At 49.8% G+C, this 25,551-nt stretch overlaps 1 protein-coding gene across 6 annotated transcripts in view; it reads left to right on the top strand.

Annotated features, from left to right (window-relative positions):
* The window catches only part of LOC140421765 (uncharacterized), a 50,626-nt gene that overhangs the window by 6,854 nt on the left and 18,221 nt on the right, over nucleotides 1–25,551 (top strand). For 5 of the 6 annotated variants that reach the window (XM_072506630.1, XM_072506625.1, XM_072506627.1 and 2 more), the window contains one exon: nucleotides 16,237–21,110. The exons of the other annotated variant lie outside the window; for it this stretch is intronic. In XM_072506630.1, coding sequence (XP_072362731.1) covers nucleotides 16,576–17,277 — 702 coding nt within the window. In that variant the 5' untranslated portion in view covers nucleotides 16,237–16,575 and the 3' untranslated portion in view covers nucleotides 17,278–21,110. Of the gene's footprint in view, nucleotides 1–16,236; nucleotides 21,111–25,551 lie in introns of those variants that run through there. 6 annotated transcript variants of the gene reach the window in all.

The raw sequence follows: 25,551 nt of genomic DNA, 5'->3' as shown, positions 1-25,551 counted from the left end.
TCAAAATTGGCTGGACGACAGAAGACAGAGGGTGGTTGTAGAGGGTTGTTTTTCAAACTGGAGGCCTGTGACCAGTGGTGTGCCTCAGGGATCGGTGCTGGGTCCACTGTTATTTGTGATTTATATTAATGATTTGGATGAGAATTTAGGAGGCATGGTTAGTAAGTTTGCAGATGACACCAAGATTGGTGGCACAGTGGATAGTGAAGAAGGTTATCTAGGATTGCAACGGGATCTTGGTCAATTAGGCCAGTGGGCCGACAAATGGCAGATGGAGTTTAATTTAGATAAATGTGAGGTGATGCATTTTGGCAGATCGAATCAGGCCAGGGCCTACTCAGTTAATGGTATGGCGTTGGGGAGAGTTATAGAACAAAAAGATCTAGGAGTACAGGTTCATAGCTCCTTGAAGGTGGAGTCGCAGGTGGACAGGGTGGTGAAGAAGGCATTCGGCATGCTTGGTTTCATTCGTCAGAACATTGAATACAGGAGTTGGGACGTCTTGTTGAAGTTGTACAAGACATTGGTACGGCCACACTTGGAATACTGTGTGCAGTTCTGGTCACCCTATTATATAAAGGATATTATTAAACTAGAAAGAGTGCAGAAAAGATTTACTAGGATGTTGCCGGGACTTGATGGTTTGAGTTATAAGGAGAGGCTGGATAGACTGGGACTTTTTTCCCTGGAGCGTAGGAGGCTTAGGGGTGATCTTATAGAGGTCTATAAAATAATGAGGGGCATAGATAAGGTAGATAGTCAACATCTTTTCCCAAAGGTAGGGGAGTCTAAAACTAGAGGGCATAGGTTTAAGGTGAGAGGGGAGAGTTTCAGAAGGGCCCAGAGGGGCAATTTCTTCACTCAGAGGGTAGTGAGTGTCTGGAATTGGCTGCCAGAGGTAGTAGTAGAGGCGGGTACAATTGTGTCTTTTAAAAAGCATTTAGATAGTTACATGGGTAAGATGGGTATAGAGGGTTATGGGCCAAGTGCGGGCAACTGGGACTAGCTTAATGGTAAAAACTGGGCGGCATGGACTGGTTGCGCCGAAGGGCCTGTTTCCATGCTGTAAACTTCTATGATTCTATCTCCCGCACCTATCCTCCACTCCAAAAAATCTACTCAGCCTTGCTCCCGTCATATGCGCCCTGTGTAGAACCTTGAATTGTATCAGGCTGAGCCTGGCACACGAGGACGAAGAGTTTACCCTACTTAGGGCACCTGCCCACAGCCCCTCCTCAATCTCTTCCCCCAGCTCCTCCTCCCATTTTCCCTTCAGCTCCTCTACCATCGTCTTCCCCCTCGTCTCTCATTTCCCTATATATATCTGACACCCTACCATCACCCACCCATGCCCCCAAAATCACTCTGTCCTGGATCTCTTGCGCCGGGAGCTGCGGAAATTCCCTCACCTGTTGCCTCACAAATGTCCTGATTTGCATATAGCGAAATGCATTCCCAGGTGGCAACCCATATTTTTCTGTCAGTGCTCCCAGACTCGCGAGCGTCCTGTCTAAGAACAAGTCCTTCATTTTCCCAATTCCTGCTCGCTGCCAAGATTTAAATCCCCCATCTATCCTTCCCGGGACGAACCTATGGTTGTTCCTTATCGGGGACCACATTGAGGCACCCGTCACTTCCTTATGTCGTCTTCACTGCCCCCAAATTTTCAGAGTTGCCACCACCACTGGGTTTGTGGTGTATTTTTTCGGGGAGAACGGCAACGGCGCCGTCGCCAGTGCTTTTAAGCTAGTTCCCCTACAGGACGCCATCTCCAGTCTTTTCCACGCCGCTCCTTCCCCTTCCCTCATCCACTTACATATCATTGACACGTTGGCGGCCCAATAATAATCACTTAGACTCGGCAGTGCCAGTCCCCCTCTGTCCTGACTGCGCTGCAGGAACCCCCTCTTTACTCTTGGGGTCTTTCCAGCCCACACAAAGCTCATAATACTCTTGTCCACCTTCTTAAAAAAGGCCTTTGTAATCAGTACAGGGAGGCACTGGAACACAAAAAGAAACCTCAGAAGGACCACCATTTTATCCGCCTGCACCCTGCCCGCCAATTACAGGGCGCCATGTCCCACCTCCTAAAGTCCTCTTCCATCTGCTCTACCAGTCGTGCCAAGTTAAGCTTATGCAAGGTTCCTCAGTTCCTGGCCACCTCGATCCCTAAATACCGGAAATCTCTTATTACCCTCCTCAAGGGTAAATCGTCTATTCCCCTGCCCTGTTCCCCGGGATGCATCACAAACAGTTCACTCTTCCCCATATTCAATTTATATCCTGAAAATTCTCCAAACTCCCTGAGTGTCTGCATTATCTCAGGCATCCCCTCCACTGGGTCCGCGACATACAACAACAAATCATCCGCGTATAATGACACCCGATGCTCTTCTCCTCCTCTAAGTACCCCCCTCCACTTCCTAGAGCCCCTCAGCGCTATGGCCAATGGCTCAATTGCCAACGCAAACAGTAACGGGGACAGGGGACATCCCTGTCTTGTACCCCTATATAGTCGGAAGTGGTCAGATCGTTGCCTATTTGTAATCACACTTGCCACCGGGGCCCCGTACAGGAGCTGAACCCATCTAATGAACCCCTCTCCAAATCCAAATCTCCTCAGTACTTCCCACAGGTAGTCCCACTCCACTCTATCAAATGCTTTCTCTGCATCCATCGCCACCACTATCTCCGCCTCCCCCTCCGGTGGGGGCATCATCATCACCCCCAACAGCCTCCGTATATTAGCATTCAATTGCCTCCCTTTAACAAACCCCGTTTGATCATCATGCACCACCCCAGGGACACAGTCCTCTATCCTCGTCGCCATCACCTTGGCCAACAGCTTGGCATCTACGTTCAAGAGGGAAATAGGCCTGTATGACCCGCACTGCAGCGGGTCTTTGTCTCTTTTCAGGATCAGCGATATCGTCGCCTCCGACATCGTCGGGGGTAGTGTCCCCCTTTCCCTAGCTTCATTAAAGGTTCTCGTCAGAAGTGGGGGCCAGCAGGTCCACGTATTTCCTATAGAACTTCACCGGGAACCCATCCGGTCCCAGGGCCTTCCCTGCCTGCATGTACCCAATTCCTTTTACCACCATCTCCACCTCAATCTGCGTTCCCAGTCCTGTCTCTCCTGTTCCTCATCCTGTCTCGGATCGTGTTTTCCGGGTCCTTCAGGGGGAGGGGGAGCAGCCCCAAGTCGTGGTCCACATTGGCACTAACGACATAGGTAGGAAAGGGGACAAGGATGTCAGGCAGTCTTTCAGGAAGCTAGGATGGAAGCTCAGAACTAGAACAAACAGAGTTGTTATCTCTGGGTTGTTGCCCGTGCCACGTGATAATGAGATGAGGAATAGGGAGAGAGAGCAATTAAACACGTGGCTACAGGGATGGTGCAGGCGGGAGGGATTCAGATTTCTGGATAACTGGGGCTCTTTCTGGGGAAGGTGGGACCTCTACAGACAGGATGGTCTACATCTGAACCTGAGGGGCACAAATATCCTGGGGGGGAGATTTGTTAGTGCTCTCCGGGGTGGTTTAAACTAATGCAGCAGGGGCATGGGAACCTGGATTGTAGTTTTAGGGTACGGGAGAATGAGAGTATGGAGGTCAGGAGCACAGATTTGACGTCGCAGGAGGGGGCCAGTGTGCAGGTAGGTGGTTTGAAGTGTGTCTACTTCAATGCCAGGAGTATACAAAATAAGGTAGGGGAACTGGCAGCATGGGTTGGTACCTGGGACTTCGATGTTGTGCCCATTTCGGAGACATGGATAGAGCAGGGACAGGAATGGATGTTGCAGGTTCCGGGGTTTAGGTGTTTTAGTAAGCTCAGAGAAGGAGGCAAAAGAGGGGGAGGTGTGGCGCTGCTAGTCAAGAGCAGTATTACGGTGGCGGAGAGGATGCTAGATGGGGACTCATCTTCCGAGATAGTATGGGCTGAGGTTAGAAACAGGAAAGGAGAGGTCACCCTGTTGGGAGTTTTCTATAGGCCTCCAAATAGTTCTAGGGATGTAGAGGAAAGGATGGCGAGGATGATCCTGGATAAGAGCGAAAGTAACAGGGTAGTTATTATGGGAGACTTTAACTTTCCAAATATTGACTGGAAAAGATATAGTTCGAGTACATTAGATGGGTCGTTTTTTGTACAGTGTGTGCAGGAGGGTTTCCTGACACAATATGTTGACAGGCCAACAAGAGGCGAGGCCACGTTGGATTTGGTTTTGGGGAATGAACCTGGCCAGGCGTTGGATTTGGAGGTAGGAGAGCACTTTGGGGACAGTGACCACAATTCGGTGACGTTTACGCTAGTGATGGAAAGGGATAAGTATACACCGCAGGGCAAGAGTTATAGCTGGGGGAAGGGCAATTATGATGCCATTAGACGTGACTTGGGGGGGATAGGTTGGAGAAGTAGACTGCAAGTGTTGGGCACATTGGATAAGTGGAGCTTGTTCAAGGATCAGCTACTGCGTGTTCTTGATAAGTACGTACCGGTCAGGCAGGGAGGAAGGCTTAGAGCGAGGGAACCGTGGTTTACCAAAGAAGTGGAATTTCTTGTTAAGAGGAAGAAGGAGGCCTATGTGAAGATGAGGTGTGAAGTTTCAGTTGGGGCGATGGATAGTTACAAGGTAGCGAGGAAGGATCTAAAGAGAGAGCTAAGACGAGCAAGGAGGGGACATGAGAAGTATTTGGCAGGTAGGATCATTGAAAACCCAAAAACTTTCTATAGGTATGTCAGGAATAAGCAAATGACTAGGGTAAGAGTGTGGCCAGTCAAGGACAGGGATGGGATGTTGTGTGTGGAGTCTGAAGAGATAGGCGAGATACTAAATGAATATTTTTCGTCAGTATTCACTCAGGAAAAAGATAATGTTGTGGAGGAGAATGCTGAGACCCAGCCTATTAGAATAGATGGCATTGAGGTACGTAGGGAAGAGGTGTTGGCAATTCTGGACAGGCTGAAAATAGATAAGTCCCCGGGGCCTGATGGGATTTATCCTAGGATTCTCTGGGAGGCCAGGGAAGAGATTGCTGGACCTTTGGCTTTGATTTTTATGTCATCATTGGCTACAGGAATAGTGCCAGAGGACTGGAGGATAGCAAATGTGGTCCCTTTGTTCAAAAAGGGGAGCAGAGACAACCCCGGCAACTATAGACCGGTAAGCCTCACGTCTGTAGTGGGTAAAGTCTTGGAGGGGATTATAAGAGACAAGATTTACAATCATCTAGATAGGAATAATATGATCAGGGATAGTCAGCATGGCTTTGTAAAGGGTAGGTCATGCCTCACAAACCTTATCGAGTTCTTTGAGAAGGTGACTGAACAGGTAGACGAGGGTAGAGCAGTTGATGTGTATATGGATTTCAGTAAAGCGTTTGATAAGGTTCCCCACGGTAGGCTATTGCAGAAAATACGGAGGCTGGGGATTGAGGGTGAGTTAGAGATGTGGATCAGAAATTGGCTAGCTGAAAGAAGACAGAGGGTGGTGGTTGATGGGAAATGTTCAGAATGGAGTTCAGTTACAAGTGGCGTACCACAAGGATCTGTTCTGGGGCCGTTGCTGTTTGTCATTTTTATCAATGACCTAGAGGAAGGCGCAGAAGGGTGGGTGAGTAAATTTGCAGACGACACTAAAGTCGGTGGTGTTGTCGACAGTGAGGAAGGATGTAGCAGGTTACAGAGGGACATAGATAAGCTGCAGAGCTGGGCTGAGAGGTGGCAAATGGAGTTTAATGTAGAGAAGTGTGAGGTGATTCACTTTGGAAGGAATAACAGGAATGCGGAATATTTGGCTAATGGTAAAGTTCTTGGAAGTGTGGATGAGCAGAGGGATCTAGGTGTCCATGTACATAGATCCCTGAAAGTTGCCACCCAGGTTGATAGGGTTGTGAAGAAGGCCAATGGAGTGTTGGCCTTTATTGGTAGAGGGGATTGAGTTCCGGAGTCAGGAGGTCATGTTGCAGCTGTACAAAACTCTGGTACGGCCGCATTTGGAGTATTGCGTACAGTTCTGGTCACCGCAATATAGGAAAGACGTGGAGGCTTTGGAGCGGGTGCAGAGGAGATTTACCAGGATGTTGCCTGGTATGGAGGGAAAATCTTATGAGGAAAGGCTGATGGACTTGAGGTTGTTTTCGTTGGAGAGAAGAAGGTTAAGAGGAGACTTAATAGAGGCATACAAAATGATCAGGGGGTTAGATAGGGTGGACAGTGAGAGCCTTCTCCCGCGGATGGAAATGGCTGGCACAAGGGGACAGAGCTTTAAACTGAGGGGTAATAGATATAGGACAGAGGTCAGAGGTAGGTTCTTTACGCAAAGCGTGGTGAGGCTGTGGAATGCCCTACCGGCAACAGTAGTGAACTCGCCAACATTGAGGGCATTTAAAAGTTTATTGGATAAGCATATGGATGATAATGGCATAGTGTAGGTTAGATGGCTTTTGTTTCGGTGCAACATCGTGGGCCGAAGGGCCTGTACTGCGCTGTATCGTTCTATGTTCTATGTAACCTTCGGGAACTCCAGCTGGTCTAGGAAACGCATCATTCCCTCTTTCCCTTCCGGGGGTTGAGCCTTATATAGCCTCTCGTAAAATACCTTAAACACCCCGTTCACTCTCTCCGCTCCCCGTTCCATCTTTCCCTCCTCGTCTCTAACCCCTCCGATCACTCTCGCCGCCCCCCCCTCTTCCTAAGTTGTTGGGCCAGCAGCCGGCTCGCCTTCTCTCCATATTTATACTGCACTCCCTGTGCCTTCCTCCATTGTGCCTCCGCCTTACCCGTGGTCAACAAGTCAAAGTCCTTGTGCAATCTCCGTCTTTCCCTGTATAGCCCTTCATCTGGAGCCTCCGCATATTGCCTATCCACCCTCAAAATCTCCCCCAACAATCTCCCTTTCTTTACCCTCTTGTTTCCCCTTATGGAGATCAGCTCCCCTCTAACCACCGCCTTCAGCGCCCCCCAGACCACTCCCACCTGGACCTCTCCGTCATCATTGATCTCTAGGTACTTTTCAATACATCCCCTCACCCTTACACATACCCCCTCGTCCGCCAACAGTCCCATATCTAATCTCCAGAGTGGGCGCTGCTCCTTTTCCTTTCCTACTTCCAGATCTACCCAATGTGGGGCATGATCTGAAATGGCTATAGCCGAATGCTCCGTTCCTGCCACCTTCGGGATCAGCGCCCTTCCCAGGACAAAGAAATCTATCCGGGAGTACACTTTGTGGACATGGGAGAAGAAGGAAAACTCTTTATTCCTTGTTCTAGTAAATCTCCAGAGATCCACTCCTCCCATCTGCTCCATAAAGCCCTTAAGCACCTTGGCCGCTGCCGGCCTCCTCCCGGTCCTAGATCTGGACTGGTCCAGCCCTGGGTCCAGCACCGTGTTGAAGTCCCCCCCCATTACCAACTTTCCCATCTCCAGGTCCGGGATGCGCCCCAACATACGCTTCATAAAGTTTGCGTCATCCCAGTTCGGGGCATATACGTTCACCAGCACCACCGCCTCACCTTGCAATCTGCCACTCACCATTACGTATCTACCCCCACTGTCCACCACTATGGTCTTCGCCTCAAACGATACCCGTTTCCCCACCAGTATTGCCACCCCTCTATTTTTCGCATCCAAGCCCGAGTGGAATACCTGTCCCACCCATCCTTTTCTTAATCTGACCTGATCCGCCAGTTTCAGGTGCGTCTCCTGAAGCTTGACCACATCTGCCTTTAGCTTCTTTAGGTGCGCAAGTACCCTTGCCCTCTTAATCGGCCCATTCAACCCTCTCACGTTCCACGTGATCAACCGGGTTGGGGGGCTCTTTACCCCCCCCCCCCCTCGTCGACTAGCCATCCCCTTTTTTAGACCAGCTCCTCAGCCGGTTCCCACGCACCCGCTTATCCCCCGGACGGTGCCCTCCCTTCCCGACCATCCCATCCCGTAACAGCTCCCCCTTCCCCTTAGCAGCAGCAACCCAGTTACCCCCCCCCCGCCCCCGCTAGATCCCTCTCTAGCTTAGTTGCTCCCCCCATATTGCTTCCGGAAGTCAGCAAACTCTGGCTGACCTCGGCTTCTCCCGTTTCTCCTTAGCCTCTCATTATGTGAGGCCCCCTCCTTCCTGCGCCCCCTTTTCCCGCCACAATTTCCATAGCGCGGGAACAAAGCCCGTGCTTCCCTCTTGGCCCCATCCCTGATGGCGCAGCACCCTCTCTCCTTCCCCCTCCCGTGGGGCAGCACGGTAGCATTGTGGATAGCACAATTGCTTCACAGATCCATGGTCCCAGGTTCGATTCCAGCTTGGGTCATTGTCTGTGCGGAGTCTGCACGTCCTCGTGTCTGCGTGGGTTTCCTCCGGGTGCTCCGGTTTCCTCCCACAGTCCAAAGATGTGCGGGTTAGGTGAATTGGCCAATGATAAATTGCCCTTAGTGTCCAAATTGCCCTTGGTGTTGGGTTTGGGTGGGGTGCTCTTTCCGGGGGCTGGTGCAGGCTCGGGGGGCCGAATGGCCTCCTTCTGCACTGTAGATTCAATGATAATCTATGATTAATCTAGGACAAAGGTTCGGCACAACATCGTGGGCCGAAGGGCCTGTTCTGTGCTGTATTTTCTATGTTCTATGTTCCCCTTCCCCACCGGCGCCCACATTTCTTCGTGTGTGTCCCCTTCGAGGGGAAAGAAAATTTTCCCCCATCTGATTCACAGTCCCTTGCCACCACCTCGCTACTTCATTTCAAACACTCTTTCTCAAATCTAGTCCAACTTCTCCTCTTCAATAAATGTCCACGCCTCCTCTGCCGTCTCAAAGTAGTGGTGTTTACCCTGGTGTGTAACCCACAGTCTTGCCGGCTGCAACATTCCGAATTTCACTTTCCTCTTGTGGAGCACCGCCTTGGCCCGATTGAAACTCGCCCTCCTTCTCGCCACCTCCGCACTCCAATCCTGATACACGCGGATCACCGTGTTCTCCCACCTGTTGCTCCATGTCTTTTTCGCCCATCTCAGGACCATCTCCCTGTCCTTGTAGCGGTGGAACCTCACCACTATTGCTCGAGGTATTTCTCCTGCCTTTGGTCTTCTCACGAGGACTCGGTACGCTCCCTCCACTTCCAGGGGGCCTCAGCTCCCATTAAGGTATGGAGCATCGTGCTCACATACGCCCCAACGTCCGCTCCCTCTGCCCCTTCGGGAAGACCCAAGATTCTTAAGTTCTTCCTCCTCGAGCTATTTTCCAGGGCTTCCAGTCTCTCCATACACCTCTTATGCATAGAACATAGAAAATACAGCACAGAACAGGCCCTTCGGCCCACGATGTTGTGCCGAACAGTGCCTCGTGCGTCTCCGTCTTCACCACCAAGCCCTGTATCTCATCCTAATTTTCGGCAGCTTTTGCCTTCACACCACGGAGCTCCATCTCTTGGGTCTTCTGCGCCTCCTTTAACTCCTCAATCGCCTGCAGCATCGGCGCCAGCACCTCCTTCTTGAGCTCCTCCACACATCGCAGGAGGAACTCCTGCTGTTCGAGGCCCCATACCAACTGGCCTCCCTCCGCCGCCATCTTGCTTCTCACTTCCCTTCTTTGCCGCTGCTCCAGAGGATCCTCCGCAATCTGGCCACTATTATCTCTTCTGTCCATTCACATCCGGGGGGACTCCCTTCTATGTCGCCTCACAGTGGGTTTAGCCTTCAAAAATTGCCGTTGGGGCTCCCAATAAGAGCCCAAAAGTCCGTTAAAATGGGAGGTGCCGAAACGTGCGACTTAGCTGGTCATCGCCGCACCCGGAAGTTCGGCAGGTTGTACAGTTGATCACCATGTTGGCAATATCGTCACTGATGCCCGGCCAGTATACTGCCTCTCGGGCCCTCCGTCTGCACTTCTCGACCCCCAAGTGGCCTTCGTGTATTTGATCGAGAACCAGCTGGCGCATACTGTGCGGAATCACAATCCGGTCCAGCTTCAGAAGGATCCCATCAATGATGGCTAGGTCGTCTCGTACATTATAGAACTGCGGGCACTGCCCTTTGAGCCATCCTCCCGTCGTGTGGCGCATCACTCGCTGTAAAAGGGGGTCGGCCGCTGTCTCTCGGCGGATGCGGGCCAGACTGGAGTCGTCAGCCGGCAGATTTGCCGCTGTCAAGGCCACCTGTGCCTCGACCTGACATACGAACCCCTCCGCATCTGGCGGCGTGCTCACTGCTCTGGATAGGGCATCCGCCACGATGAGGTCCTTCCCTGGAGTGTAGACCAGTTGGAAGTCGTACCTCCTGAGTTTAAGTAGGATGCGCTGGAGGCGAGGGGTCATCTCGTTCAGGTCCTTGTTTATTATGCTGACCAGGGAGCGGTGGTCAGTTTCGACCATGAACCGTGGAAGACCATAGACGTAATCGTGGAACTTGTCTAAACCGGTTAGCAAGCCCAGGCATTCTTTTTCGATTTGCGTGTAGTGCTGCTCTGTGGGGGTCATAGCCCGTGATGCATAGGCAACCGGGGCCCATGATGACGTGTCATCCCTCTGCAGGAGCACTGCTCCAATGCCGGATTGGCAGGCATCAGTTGAGATTTTGGTGGGATGAGACGTGTCGAAGAATGCCAACACTGGTGCCGTGGTGAGTTTGCGTTTGAGCTCCTCCCATTCCAGCTGGTGTGTGTGTTGCCACTGGAACTCTGTAGATTTTTTGACGAGGTGGCGCAGAGTCGTTGTGTCGGAGGCAAGGTTGGGAATGAATTTCCCTCGGAAGTTGACCATTCCAAGGAAGCGTAGGACAGCCTTCTTGTCGGCCTGCTGCGACATGGCTGTGATGGCGCTCACCTTGTCTGCATCCGGACGGACCCCAGACCGGGAGATATGGTCCCCCAGGAACTTCAATTCGGTCTGGCCAAAGGCGCACTTGGCTCGGTTGAGGCGCAGGCCGTTTTCCCGTATGCGGGCAAAAACGCGTTGGAGACGATGTATGTGCTCCTGTGGTGTGGTGGACCAGATGATGACATCGTCCACATATACGCGCACCCCTTCGATGCCTTCCATCATCTGCTCCATGATTCTGTGGAAGACCTCAGATGCCGAGATGATGCCAAATGGCATCCGGTTGTAGCAGAATCTGCCGAAAGGGGTGTTGAAGGTACATAGCTTTCGGCTGGACGGGTCCAATTGGATCTGCCAAAATCCTTTAGAAGCATCCAGTTTCGTGAATATCTTCGCTTGGGCCATTTCACTGGTGATCTCCTCCCGTTTGGGTATGGGATAATGTTCCCGCATAATGTTATCATTGAGGTCTTTGGGGTCTATACAGATGCGGAGCTCGCCAGAGGGCTTCTTGACACACACCATGGAGCTGACCCATGGCGTGGGCTCCGTGACCCTGGATAGGACCCCTTGGTCCTGGGGATCCTGCAGCTGCAGCTTGAGGCAGTCTTTAAGTTGCGCAGGAACCCTGCGAGGTGCGTGAACGACCGGGATGACGTCCGGTTTGAGGCGAATTCGGTAGGTGTATGGCAGTGTTCCCATGCCTTCGAATGCCTCCTGGTTGTGGGCGAGGAACGATTGGCGCTGTGCGTTGAACTCCGCATCCGGGAAGTCAGACGTGCCGTCTGGAGAGAGAGAGAGAATTTGTTGCACAAGGTGGAGAGCCTTACATGCCTGTGCGCCCAGCAGGGAGTCCTTCGATGAGCCAACTATCTCGAACGAGAGTGTGGCCGTGTGTGTTTTGTGTGTCACCTGGAGCTGGCAGGATCCCATGGCCAGGATAACGTTCCCGTTGTAGTCGACCATCTTGCACCGGGATGGCTGGATTGGTGGTCTGACCTTCATGGCATAGAATGCTGACCATGCTATGAGGTTGGCGGAGGCGCCAGTGTACAGGCGGAAAGTGATCGGCGATCGGTTGACCGTCAGGGTGGCACTCCATTCATAGGCCGGATTGATGGTGTTGACCCGGTTCACATCAATGACCGCAACCCGGAAGGCGTCTTGGTCATCTGTGTCGTCGGTTTGGATGTCGTGATGTGGAGGCTGGATGGTCCGCACGTGTCTGCGAGGTTGTCGGAGATGTGGAAGATCCACAGGTTGAGCCGCTCGACAGTAGGCAGCGTAGTGGCCCATCTTGCCACAGCGTAGGCATTGTCGGGTTTTTGCAGCACATTGCCCTTTTAAATGTGCAGCTCCACAGTGGCTGCACGTCATGGCGTTCGTTACGCCACTGCGCATGCGCAGTTCGGTCCTGCGTCGGTGGCGCCTGCGCAGCACGTCCCTCAGTGTTGCCGTAGGTTTTGGCGCGCACAAACACGGGAGGCCTCAAAAAGCGCGCGAAACGGCCGCCCTCGTCCGGGCCGTGGGCCGGGAGAAACTCTATTGCCTGGATGCGTTCGGCCTCGTGGGCGGCCTGGCTTGCCGATTCGATCGCTTGGGACCCCCTCCGTGCCGATTCGGTCGCCTGAAATTGGGCGTAGCGGCTGGTCGCATTTTCATGCAGGACACAGGCTTCAACTGTAGATGCTAAGGTCAGGCCTTTAATTTTTAGAAGCTGCTGGCGTAGGCCACTGGAGGCAACGCCAAAAACGATGTGGTCCCGGATCATGGACTCAGAGGTGGTGCCGTAATCGCAGGACTGCGCGAGTATGCGGAGGTGCGTCAGGAAGGACTGAAAGAGCTCATCCTTACCTTGTAGGCGCTGCTGAAAGATATACCTCTCAAAGCTTTCATTGACCTCAACGTTGAAGTGCTGGTCGAGCTTGAGGAGGACCGTGTCATATTTAGATTTGTTCTCGCCTTCCGCAAACACCAAGGAGTTGTATACATCGATGGCGTGCTGACCTGCGGTAGTGAGGAGCATGGCAATCTTTGTTTCGTCCGAGGCGCCCTGTTTTTCGTTGGCTCGCATGAACAGTTCGAATCGTTGCTTGAAGAGCTTCCATTTGTTGCCCAGGTTCCCAGTGACTTGCAACGGCTGCGGTTTGTTGTGGGTGTCCATGGCTCAGGATGGCAGATTTGCCGGTAAGTATCGATTCACTCACTGGTACCATGTGGTGTTGGGTGCTCTGAGGTACAGACGAACCAACACGGTTGCGATTGGTACACGCAGTTTTATTCCAACTAGTTATTTACACATCTGACTTGGTACTCAGCACGTGGTGACTGTGTGAGTGTCTTGTTAATGAGGTCCTGGCCTTGTCCTGTCTCCAGATGGACTGGCCAGCAGGTGTTGTGTTTCTTGTCTTATACTGTGTCTGCTCTTGTCTGTGATTGGCTGTCGTGTTATGTGTGCTAATTGGTCTGTTGGTCTGTCTTATCATGGTGTGTGTGTTGTGATGTGTATTTGAATATCATGACAAGTCTGACTTTGGTTGTTGATAAGATTTTAGAGTCCATTATTACGGAGTTCTTGGAAGTGCATAGTGAAATAGGACTGAGTCAGCACGGCTTCATCAAGGGGAGGTCATGCCTGACAAATCTGTTAGAATTCTTGGAGGAGGTAAAAAGGAAGTTAGGCAAAGGAGAGCCAGTGGCTGTGATCCATTTGGGTTTCCAGAAGGCGTTTGACAAGGTGCCGTACAACAGGCTGCTAAATGAAGATAAGAGCCCATGGTGTTCGGGGCAAGGTACTGGAATGGTTAGAGGATTAGATGACAGGCAGAAGCGGAGAGTGGGGATAAAGGGGTCTATTTCAGGACGGCAGCCGGTGATTATTGGTGTTCCACAGGGGCCACAACTATTCAATACATTAACGATCTGGAAGAAGGAACAGAGGGCACTGTTGCTAAGCTTGCAGATGATAGAAATATGTGTAGAGGGACAGGTAGTGTTGAGGAAGCGGAGAGGCTGCAGAAGGACTTGGACAGGTTAGGAGAGTAGGCAAAGAAGTGGCAGATGTACTAGAATATGGAAAAGTGTGAGGCTATGCACTTCAGTAGGAATAATCGAGGCGACTATTTTCTAAATGGGGAACAACGTCTTGTTAGGTGAATTGGACATCCTGAATTCTCCCTCTGTGTACCCGAATAGGCGCCGGACTGTGGCAATGAGGAGATTTTCAGAGTAACTTCATTGCAGTGTTAATGTAATCCTATTTGTTACACTAATAAAGATTATCATTATTATTAGCTGGAGTTCTGTGTACAGTTCTGGTCGCCACATTACAGGAAGGATGTGATTGCACTGGAGGGGGTGAAGAGACGATTCACCAGGATGTTGCCTGGGATGGAACATTTAAGTTGTGAAGCGAGGTTGGATAGGCGTGGGTTATTTTCGCTGGAGCAGAGAAGACTGAAAGGCGACCTGATCGAGGTGCACAAGATTATGAGCGGTATGGTCAGGGTAGACAGGGACCCTCAGTTGAAGGGTCAGTCACAAGGGGACACAAGTTCATGGTGAGGGGCAGGGGGTTTAGGGGGGGTTTTGAGGAAAAACCTTTTTACACAGAGGATGGTGGCCGTCTGGAATGCACTGCCTGGGAGGGTGGTAGAGGAGGGTTGCCTCACATCCATTAAAAAGTACCTGGATGAACATTTGGCATGTCGTAGCATTCAAGGCAATGGGCCACATGCTGGCAAATGGGGTTAGGTCGGCAGGTCAGGTGTTTTTTGTGTGTCGTGCAGATTTGATGGGCCTCTTCACTGCTGCTGTTGATACAATGTTAGGTGGCGTTGTAGGCAGCCTAGTTGATGGTATTAAATTGCAAGGGGATATTGACAGACTAGGTGAATGGGCAAATTTGTGGCAGATGGAGTTCAATGTAATCAAGTGTGAGGTTATCCGTTTTGAACCAAAAAAGAATAGAACAGAGGACTTTCTAAATGGAAAGAGATTGGGTACAGTGGATGGCGAAGGTGCACAGATCCTTAAAATGCCCCGAACAAGTGCAGAAAATAATCAAAAAGGAATGCTGGCATTTATATCCAGAGGATTGGAGTATAAAGTCACAGAGGTTGTGCTGCAGTTATACAAAACCCTGGTAAGACCCCACTTGGAGAACTGTGAGCCATTCTGGGCACCACACCTTCGGGAGGATATTGTGGCCTTGGAGATACCTGGACTCGGGGGTTAGGTTACGATGAGAGATTATTGATTGATTGGTTTTATTTATTGTCACGTGTGCCGAGGTACAGTGAAAAGTATTGTTCTGCGGACAGTCCATACAGATCGTTCCATACATGAAATAAACCCATAGGACCTACATACATACACAGGCAAGGGGTGAGCATACAGAGTGCATTACTACTCAGTAGAGAAGATGTGTGAAAAGATCAGTTCAGTCCATAAGAGGATCATTCGGGAGTCTGATAACAGCGGGGAAGAAACTGTTGTTGACCCTGTCACCGTGTGTTCTCAGACTTTTCTCTGATGGGAGCTGGAAGAGGGAATACCCCGGATGGGAGGGGTCTTTGATTATGCTGCCCACTTTCCCAAGGCAGAGGGAGGTGTAGACGGAGTCAGTGGATGGGAGGCAGGTTTGTGTGATGGACTGGGCTGTGTTCACGACTCTATAGGTTCTTACAATCTTGGACCAAGCAGTTGCCATACCAGGCTGTGATGCAGCCAGATGGGATGCTTTCTATGGTGCATCTGTAAAAGTTGGTAAGAGTAAATGTGGACATGTTGAATTTCCTTAGTTCCTGAGAAAGTATAGACACTGTTGTGCTTTCTTGGTCGTATGGTCGACGTGGGTGGACCAGGACAGATTGTTGGTGATGTGCACACTTAGGAATTTGAAGCTGTTAACCATCTCCACCTCGGCACCATCGATGCTGACAGGGGTCTGTACGATACGTTGCTTCCTGAAGTCAATACCCAGCTCCTTAGTTTTTCTGACATTAAGGGATAGATTGTTGTTGTTATGCCACTCCACTAGGTTCCCTATGTCCCTCCTGTAGATATTGAAGATGTCGAGGGATATGATGGATAGTGTGGGAAAACGGTGCTGAGGTAGATCGACCAATGATCCCATTGAATGGTTCAGCAGGCTCGATGGGCCAAATGGCCGACTGCAGCTCATATTTGTTGTGATCTCCTGGACAGGAAGCTGTGAGCTTGGATCTGTCAGTCAGCCTGAATCAGCACCTTCAGGAGAATAGAGAGGATGAATATTAAATTCAGCAGAGTGAGAATGGAGGGAATGTGTGGAATGGAGATTTACAGCTTTTGGGGAATAAGAGAGAGGAAAAGAAGTGACATAGAAACTAGAATTGTCTGTTCTGAGTTTCTATCCTGTACTGACAGTGATGAATTTTGTAAATTGTTTTTACAGGATATTAGACGAGGAGGAATTACAGCAGAAATATCAAACATCACGTCTCGATCTGACAGTCACTCGACTCGCTTTAACCTGAATATCATCGGCCTTTGACTCTAGAAGGAGAAATGTTTGCCCAAACTGTCAGCTTCTAAAGATTTCAAACATCTGTGTGACTGGAAAAGCATCGAGACCCACACAACACCCCCCCGAGTGAAACTGTGAACTGACTGTGGAAAGAGCTTTAACCAGTTACACAGCCTGAAAAACATAACAACATTCACAGCAGGGAGAGACCATACCCTTGTTCTGAATTGATTGTCCAACCTGGAGAGTCACGAGAAGACCCAAAACATGGAGAAACAGTGGAAATGTGGGGACTGTGGGAAGGGATTCAGATTCCCATCTAAGCTGGAGATTCATCGACGCATTCACACTGGGGTGAGGCCGTTCACCTGCTCTCAATGTGGGAAAGGATTTAGTCAAGTATCCAACCTGCAGTCACACCAGCGAATTCACACTGGGGAGAGGCCGTTCACCTGCTCTCAGTGTGGGAAAGGATTTATTCAAGTATCCAACCTGCGGAAACACCAGCGAGTTCACACTGGGGAGAGGCCGTTCACCTGCTCTCAGTGTGGGAAAGGATTTACTCAAGGATCCAACCTGCAGTCACACCAGCGAGTTCACACCGGAGAGAGGCCGTTCACCTGCTCTCAGTGTGGGAAAGGATTTACTGAACTAACCAACCTACGGAAACACCAGCGAGTTCACACTGGGGAGACGTTGTTCATCTGCTCTCAGTGTGGGGAGGGATTCAGTCAGTTATCCCACCTGAGGAAACATCAGCGAGTTCACACTGGGGAGAAGCCATTCACCTGCTCTCAGTGTGGGAAGAGATTTACTCAAGCAACCAACCTGCAGTCACACCACCGAGTTCACACTGGGGAGATTCCATTCATCTGCTCTCAGTGTGGGAAAGGATTTAGTCAAGTATCAAACCTGCGGAGACACCAGCGGGTTCACACTGCAGAGAGGCCATTCACCTGCTCTGTGTAAGAAAGGATTCACTCACTTACTCTGCCTGCGGGGACACCAGCGAGTTCACACTGGGGAGAGGCCGTCCACCTCTCGATGTGAGACGGGATTGCATGTTTCATCGCACCTGCTGTGACACCAACAATTTCACAATCGGTTACAGGGGTTGGATTCTGCTGTTATTGTTTCTGCTCTACACCCAGGACTGCATTTTGTTCATTCTGACAGGTGGTTAGTGGGGATGGTCGGAGGGTTTCTTTCTGCTGGACTGGCCGGTCTCACCACTTTGCCTCCAGTGGGCTGATGCTCTTTGAGCCTTGTTGCTAATACCTGGCTCCAAATTTCACAAGGATCACAGAGTGAAAGGGTGTTTGGAATTTTGAAGGTATTTAGTTCCTATTTCTGTTTGGAACCTCCCAAAGAATGCCATGTTGCCATGGAGATGGGCCCTGGTGGTTACCTTTTTTTTGTTGTTTAATTTACCTGGATCATGGTGCCAAGGACCTGGGTTCGATCCTGGCTCCAGATCACTGTCCGTGTGGAGTTTGTACATTCTCCCCGTGTCTGAGTGCCTCGCCCCCAAAACCCGGGGTAGGTGAATTGGCCACGGTAAATTGCCTCTTAATTGGAAAAAAAGAATTGGGTATTCTAAATTTAAAAAACAAAATCTCCGGGTGTTACTCACTTATCTGGGTGTTACTGACAAAAGAAAACTATCCGGGTTTGAAGGGCAAGTTGTCTGAGATGGACTGGGAATCAGATGGGAGACAGGGAATAGCTAATATTTGAGGAATTGTTACATATTTATCAGGGGGTCGGTTAGCTCAGTTGGCTGGACGGCTGGTTCGTGATACAGCGCGAGGCCAACAGCGCGGTTCGACTCCCACACCGGTTGAGGTTAGCCATGAAGGCCCGGCCTTATCAACATTACCCCTCGCCTGAGGTGTGGTGACCCTCAGATCACTGCCAGTCAGCTCGCTCGAACTCTCTCCGTCGCTTTCTCTCTCAAAGGGGAAAGCAGCCTGTGGTCCTCTGGGAGTTTTGTGACTTTTATTTCACAAAAATACACCAAATCTGGATTCTATTAAGGAACAAAATTCCAACAGGAGAAATGACACAACCGTGGCGATCAAGAAAAGTTAATGATTCCATTAGATGGAATACGAGATGGAATACAATGTGGAAAAGTGTGAGGTTATGCACTTTGGAAGGAGGTACAGAGGCATAGACTATTTTCTAAATGGGGAAATGCTTAGGAAATTAGAAGCACAAAGGGACTTGGGAGTCCTTGTTCACAATTCTCTTAAGGTTACCGAGCAGGTTCAGTCTGCAGTTAGGAAGGCAAATGCAATGGTAGCATTCAGGTCGAGTGGGCTAGAATACAAGAGCAGGGATGTACTTCTGAGGCTGTATAAGGCTCTGGTCAGACCCCATTTGGAGTATTGTGAGCAGTTTTGGGCCCCATATCGCAGGACTGCTGGCCTTGGAAAGGGTCCAGAGGAGCTTCACAAGAATGATCCCTGGAATGAAGAGCTTGTCCTATGAGGAACAATTGAGGACTCTGGGTCTGTACATGTTGGAGTTTAGAAGGATGAGGGGGGATCTTCTTGAAACTTATAGGATACTCCGAGGCCTGGATAGAGTGGATGTGTAGAGGATGTTTCCACTTGTAGGAAAAACTAGAAGCAGAGGACACAATCTCAGAAAAAAGGGACGATCCTTTAAGACAGAGATGAGAAGGAATTTCCTCAACCAGAGGGTGGTGAATCTGTGGAACACTTTCCACAGAAGGCCACGGAGGCCAATTCACTGAGTGTGTTTAAGACAGAGATAGATAGGTTCTTGATTAATAAGGGGATCAGGGGTTCTAGAGAAAAGGCAGAAGAATGGGGATGAGAAAATATCAGCCATGATTGAATGGCAGAGCAGACTCAATGGGCCGAGTGGCCTAATTCTGCTCCGATGTCTTATGGGTACACCCCGGCGTCTGTTCGGGTGCACTGAGGGAGAATTCAGAATGTCCAATTCACCTAACAGCATGTCTTTGAGGAAACCGGAGCACCCAGAGGAAACCCACGCAGACACAGGGAGAACGTGCAGCCTCTGCACAGACAGTGGCCCAAGCCGGGAATCGAACCCAGGTCCCTGGGGCTGTGAAGCAACAGTGCTAACCACTGTGCTGCTTTAAATTTAAAGTGCCCAATTTTTTTCCCAATTATTGGCAATTTAGTGTGGCCAATCCACCTACCCTGCACATCTTTGGGTTGTGGGGGTGAAACCCACACAGACACGGGGAGAATGTGCAAACTCCACACGGACAGTGACCTGGGGCCGGGATTGAACCCGGGTCCTCGGCGACCTGAGAAAAAAGTGCTAACCTCTGTGCCGCCTGGAGCCTGATACGTTTTAAAATAGTTAGAGAGTAACGAACTAAGACACACATGAGGGGGTTCTTCCCTGGGGTGTAGGAGGTGTGAGCATTGTTCAGGGGGCCAGTTAATCACTCACAAGTGTTCTGGTCCTGCCCCAAGCTAGTTGGGTTCTGGGTCTCATTCTTTGAGACCATGTTGGAGATCGTTGTGGTTGAGCTGGAGCCGTGTCCACTGGAGGCGATCTTTGGGGTGTCAGACTGCCCAGAACTCCTTGAGGGAGGAGGGCTGACGTGTTGGCCATTTCCTTGTTCGTTGCTCAGAGGCGAGTCCTGCTTGGACGGAGGTCGGCGATACCGCCCAGGGTCTCGGCATGGTTGGGAGACCTGGCAGAAGTCTCATGGCTTAAGGTTGAACATGGGCAAGGAAACCTCCTGCTGATTACCACGTACCGGCCACCATCAGCTGATGAATCAGTACTCCTCTATGTTGAACACCACTTGGAGGAAGCACTGAGGGTGGCAAGAGCGCAGAATATGCTCTGGGTGGGGGACATCAATGTCCATCACCAAGAGTGGCTTGGTAGTACCACCACAGACCAAGCTGGCCGGGCCCCACGCGTCATAGCCGCTAGGCTGCGGCAGGTGGCGAGGGAACCAACAAGTGGGAAAAGCATACTTGACCTCATCCTCACCAATCTGCCTGCTGCAGATGCATCTGTCCGTGACAGTATCGGTAGAAGTGACCACCGCACAGTCCTTGTGGAGACAAAGTCCTGTCTTCACATTGAGGATACTCTCCATCGTGTTGTGTGGCACTACCACTGTGCTGAATGGGATGGACTTTGAAGAGATCTAGAAACTCAAGACTGGGCATCCAGGAGGCGTTGTGGGCCATCAGCAGCAGCAGAGTTGTATTCAACCTCAATCTGCAACCTCATGGCCCGGCACAGCCCCCACTCTACTGTGATGTTCCTTGTGTAGTTCTCCAAGATGGCTAAAAGTCGTAGTGTTGACAAAGAACATCAAGCTATGTATTTGAAACAAAACTAGTTTATTTTACACTATTCAAATGATTTGCACACTTTACTAAGTAACAGCTAATCAACTAACAGTATTAACTCTGTGCTACAGAAATCTATAATATCTTTCTAATACAACTAACACATTATCTCAAGCTTTCACTAACCTTCTCCCAGAACTGGAGATACCGGCTTATATATGACTACTCTGCTGCCATCTAGTGTTGAGATACATGAACATCATCTTGTTAACCCTTTACACTCCTTACATATCATTACAACACTAACCCAGGATTTTAACCCTTCCTGCACCAAATACCTACAATACAATGTATCTGAAATACATTCATCACAGGGCTCATTGTCCCAAATGTCTAATCGATGTATAGAAATTCTGTAGAGTTCACACTGGGACAGGCACCTATCAATATGTTTTGAAAAATAAACTATTTGTGTTATGTTTTCGTCGTGGCTTCAAAAGCTTGGAACTCAGTTAATGAAAAGGGCACAAACTGACATACGGCCTTAACCTAATACAGAAATTACAAAGTCATTTCAGATATAAAATTTATACCAAGTGTGTATAAAATCAGTACATAAAGGTGATCAGTGTGTAAATGTTGAGAGCAAAATACACTCTAAAATACAGCATGACATTCAACGAATACATGTTTGTAAGTAATAGGAGTTAAAATAACTAGAACTATGAAAACTGACTGGAGAACTTAAATTCTTTAAGTTCACAAACCAAAGGTGGTTAGATACTGTGACAGAAAGTGACTGCTTCGTTCCAGAAACTACAAGTTAAAGGTTAAACTAATTTCAGACACAGGGTTGAAGGATTGAAACCTCACAGTTTTCTTCACACAACAGGGCCTCGAACCGAAGTATAACTCTTAAGGGTTCTGCCATTTACTGTATATTTCCCATCTGTATTAACCCTGTTAATTATCAATGGCTGGGGAGTTAACGGTTCCAGACCTTAGCTCACCCAACCTTTATGGGATTTGCAGCAGTTGTTCTGTAATTAAACCGTTAAAGTGTAACTTTGTCCTGGTCTCGGGCCATGTGATGTATTTAACTTGCCCACTTTGACAGGAAGAATAGAAAGAATAATATTCTTGAGATCTTATGAGACAAAGTCCCATCTTCACACTGAGGATACCCTCCATTGTCCTGTGTGACACTATCACTGCTAAGTGGGGTATATTCAGAACACATCTCGCTAAAAACAGGGTATCCATGAGGTGCTGTGGGCCAGCAGCAGCCTGATATTCAATCACAATCTGTAACCTCATAGACCGGCATATTCCCCTCTCTACTTTTGGGAACACACGAAGCAAGTGTGGAATATAAGGAAAGTAGAAAGAAACTTAAGCAAGGAGTCTGGAGGGCTAAAGGGGTCATGAAAAGTCATTGGCCAGCAGGATTAAGGAAAATCTCAAGGCTTTTTATACGTATATAAAGGGGTATTCACGGAGGGGGTTGGCCCACTCGAGATCAGGGGAGGGAATCTATGCGTGGAGCCAGAGGAAATGGACAAGGTATTAAATCAGTACTTTGCTTGTATTCACCAAAGAGAAGGATTTGGTGGATAATGAGTCTGGGGAAGGGTGTGTAAATAGTTTGGGTCATGTTGAGATCAAAAAGGAGGAGGTACTAGGGATCTTGAAAAACATGAAGGTAGACAAGTCCCCAGGGCCTGATGGGATATATCCCAGAATACTATGAGAGGCAAGGGAGGAAATTGCTGTGGCCTTGAGATAAATCTTTGTATCCTTACTGGCCACAGGGGAGGTCCCAGAGGATTGGAGATAGCCAATATTGTTCCTTTGTTTAAGAAGGGTAGCAAGGATAATCCATGGAATTACAGGCTGGTGAGCCTTACATCAGTGGGAGGGAAATATTTGGAGAGGATTCATCGAAACACAATTTACTCCCACTTGGAAATAAGTGGACGTATTAGCGAGAGGCAACATGGTTTTGTGAAGGGGAGGTTGTGTCTCACTAACGTGATCAAATTATTCAAGGAAGTGACGAAGATGATTGATGAGGGTAGGTCGGTGGATATTGTCTACATGGACTTCAGTAAGGCCTTTGACAAGGTCTCATGGCAGACTGGTTCAGAAGGTGAAGTTGTACAGAATCAGATGGATCCAGAAATGGCTGTCATAGAAGACAGAGGGCAGCAGTGGAGGGTGTGTTTCTGAATGGAGGACTGTGACTTGTGTTCCTCAGGGATCAGTGCTGGGACCTTTGCTGTTTGTAATATGTACAAATGATTTGTACAAATGACTGGAGGAGCCGGGGATGTCCCTCGTGTTTACATCCCTCAGCAAAAGGCAGTGAAGCCCACACATTAACTGAGGAGTTTTGAGGTCTTAAAGGAAAGTTTTTTTTCCGAAAATATTTTAATTACATTTTTCATTTTATAAAACACAAAAACAAATCCATACAAACAAAATACCTTCCCTTGAAGAGAACAAAAACCAACTCGAGATCCCCCCACTCACTGACTGTGACCAATTCCTAAAGGTAAAAGACAATGTTCGCCAGCTCTGGCTGACCAGTGGCCAGGACCCACCCAAGACAGCCCCCAGCATTTCCCCAAGGATGCTTCACTTACAAGCCCTTAGTCCCAGTCATATCCCCCCCCACCCCCAGCCCCCTCCCCATGACCCTGAAACAAAGCTTTCCAGAAAAACATTAACACACAGGGGCCTCGATGAGCTCACAAGATTGCCCTGTGTAGTATTGTCGGCTTGCGCAATATTTCAGAGCGTTATTTATGGAGAACGTCCTGAGAGGGCTCCCACGTGTGGCGGTCCACCTTGATCACATCCTGGTCACCAGAACCATGGAAAGGGAGCACCTTAGCAACCTAGAGGAAGTCCTCCGTTAGTTTTCCGAGACAGGCTGCTGCCTCAAGAACGGAAAGTGCATGTTCTACGTCAAGGAAGTTACTTGGGGTATCGCATGGATCGGGATGGACTACACCCGATTGAGTAGTAAGTGCGAGCGATAAAGCAAGCTCCACTCCGGCAAACGCGACAGAGTTGTGGTCTTGCTTCTCATAAACTACTCTAGGAAATTTATTTCTGGCTTGTGACCATCCTTGTCCCACTATAAGCATTGCTGAAGAAGCATCAAGAATGGGCACGCAGAGCGCCTCAGGAGGCAGCCTTGCCAGGGTGAAACAGCAACTAACGTCGTTGGGGTTATTGACTCATAACAACATCTCCAAGCCCCTTTTGATGAAATGCGACACCTCGCCATACAGAATCGGAGCTGTGTTGTCCCACCATATGGCTAATGGTCGAAAAAGAAGGTTTGGTTGTTGTATTTGCGGTGAAGAAATTGCATCAATATGTGTATGGGCGTCGATTCACCATTGTGATGGACCACAATCCATTGCTAAGGCTTTTTAAAGAGGACAAGGCAATCCCGCCAATGGCATCCGCCCGGAACCAGCGATGGGCTCTGTTGCTAGCAGCGTCGGAGTACACCTTCAAGCATCACCCAGGTTCGCAGGTTGTGAATGTGGGTGTGCTGAATATGCTCCCACTGTTGACATGTCCTCCATCCCCACCGAGGGCAGACCAAGTTGTTTCAACGCTCAACCTCATAGATACCCTACCAGTCACCACCACCCAGATATGTGACTGGATGCATAAAGACCCAGTATTGGCGAAAGTACGCCATGCTGTATTGCACAGGTGTCAGTGAGGGAAGCTGCCCGAGGATCTTACGGGGCCTTTGATGCCTAGATGCAGGAGCTCAATGTGGAAGACGGTATCCTCCTGTGGGGAGTTTTAGTCATGGTCCCAAGCCAGGGCAGACAGGCAATTCTCCAGGACCCCCGCAATGGTCACCCGGGAATGTTGAAGATGAAGATGCTGGCCAGAAGCTGGGTGTGGTGGCCAGGTCTGGATGGTGTAAATGAACGACTGGCCCAACAATGCACCACACTCAGGAGCAGCAGAAGCTCCCACCAGCCGCCCTGCTACATTCATGGGAATGTCCAGGCTGACCTTGGCTATTCCGACATGCCAATTTTGCCAGACCCACCCAAGGGTCAATGTTTTTACTCATGGTGCACACTCATTCCAAGTGGCTGGAAGTCCATCGGATGTCACCCACCACGTCAAAGGCCATGGTTGAGAGTCATTGCTCTCTTTCAGCACACACGGAATCCCAGAGTGCGAGCCACAGACAATGTCACCCTGTTCACTAGCGACAGGATTGAGTGTTTTATGAAGGGAACGGGGTGCAGAAAATCCGCATGGACCCTCACCCCCCTCTCTCAAATGCGCTGGCTGAGCGAGTGGCGCAGACCTTCAAGAGAATGATGAAGACACAGACCACAAGATCCACAGAGATGCGACCAGCAAGATTTTTGCTTTGCTATCTGACCACGCTGTGTACCATGACCAGCATAGCACGGGCGGAACTATTGATGGGCCAGAGGCTCAATGCCCGCTTCAGCCTCGTGTTTCTCCTCCCCCCACCAAACAAATAAGCTTGGCTGACTGAACCTTGCTCAAGCAGGTCCCCTCTCCCCACCTCATTCTGTTCACTCGGTGAAACTTTTCAGTTAGCAAAGGTAACCCCCACCCACGGTGGAAGCTCAAAGAACAAAAACGAACTACGCCTCCCAGCCCATACCGGCTACGGATGAGCTACCAAAACCCAAAACCCTGACATCACTTAAACTCCCCCAGGGGACCATATATTCCCCATTCCGTTGCCCTGACCCCACCACCATAGCCACCTCAATCCCAAACATACAACAGACACAAACTGCAACCCCTCTCAAACCAGCCCCTCCCAACCATCCCCATTAAAATCCCAATCAATTCAATTCAATCAAGTCTCAGTCCAGGGACCTGAGGACAAAATCACATC

The sequence above is a fragment of the Scyliorhinus torazame genome, chromosome 5 (genome assembly GCF_047496885.1).
Source record: "Scyliorhinus torazame isolate Kashiwa2021f chromosome 5, sScyTor2.1, whole genome shotgun sequence".
Lineage (NCBI taxonomy): Eukaryota > Metazoa > Chordata > Chondrichthyes > Carcharhiniformes > Scyliorhinidae > Scyliorhinus > Scyliorhinus torazame.
The sequence above is the reverse complement of the archived record's forward strand: the minus strand, read 5'-3'. Positions and strand labels throughout refer to the sequence as shown.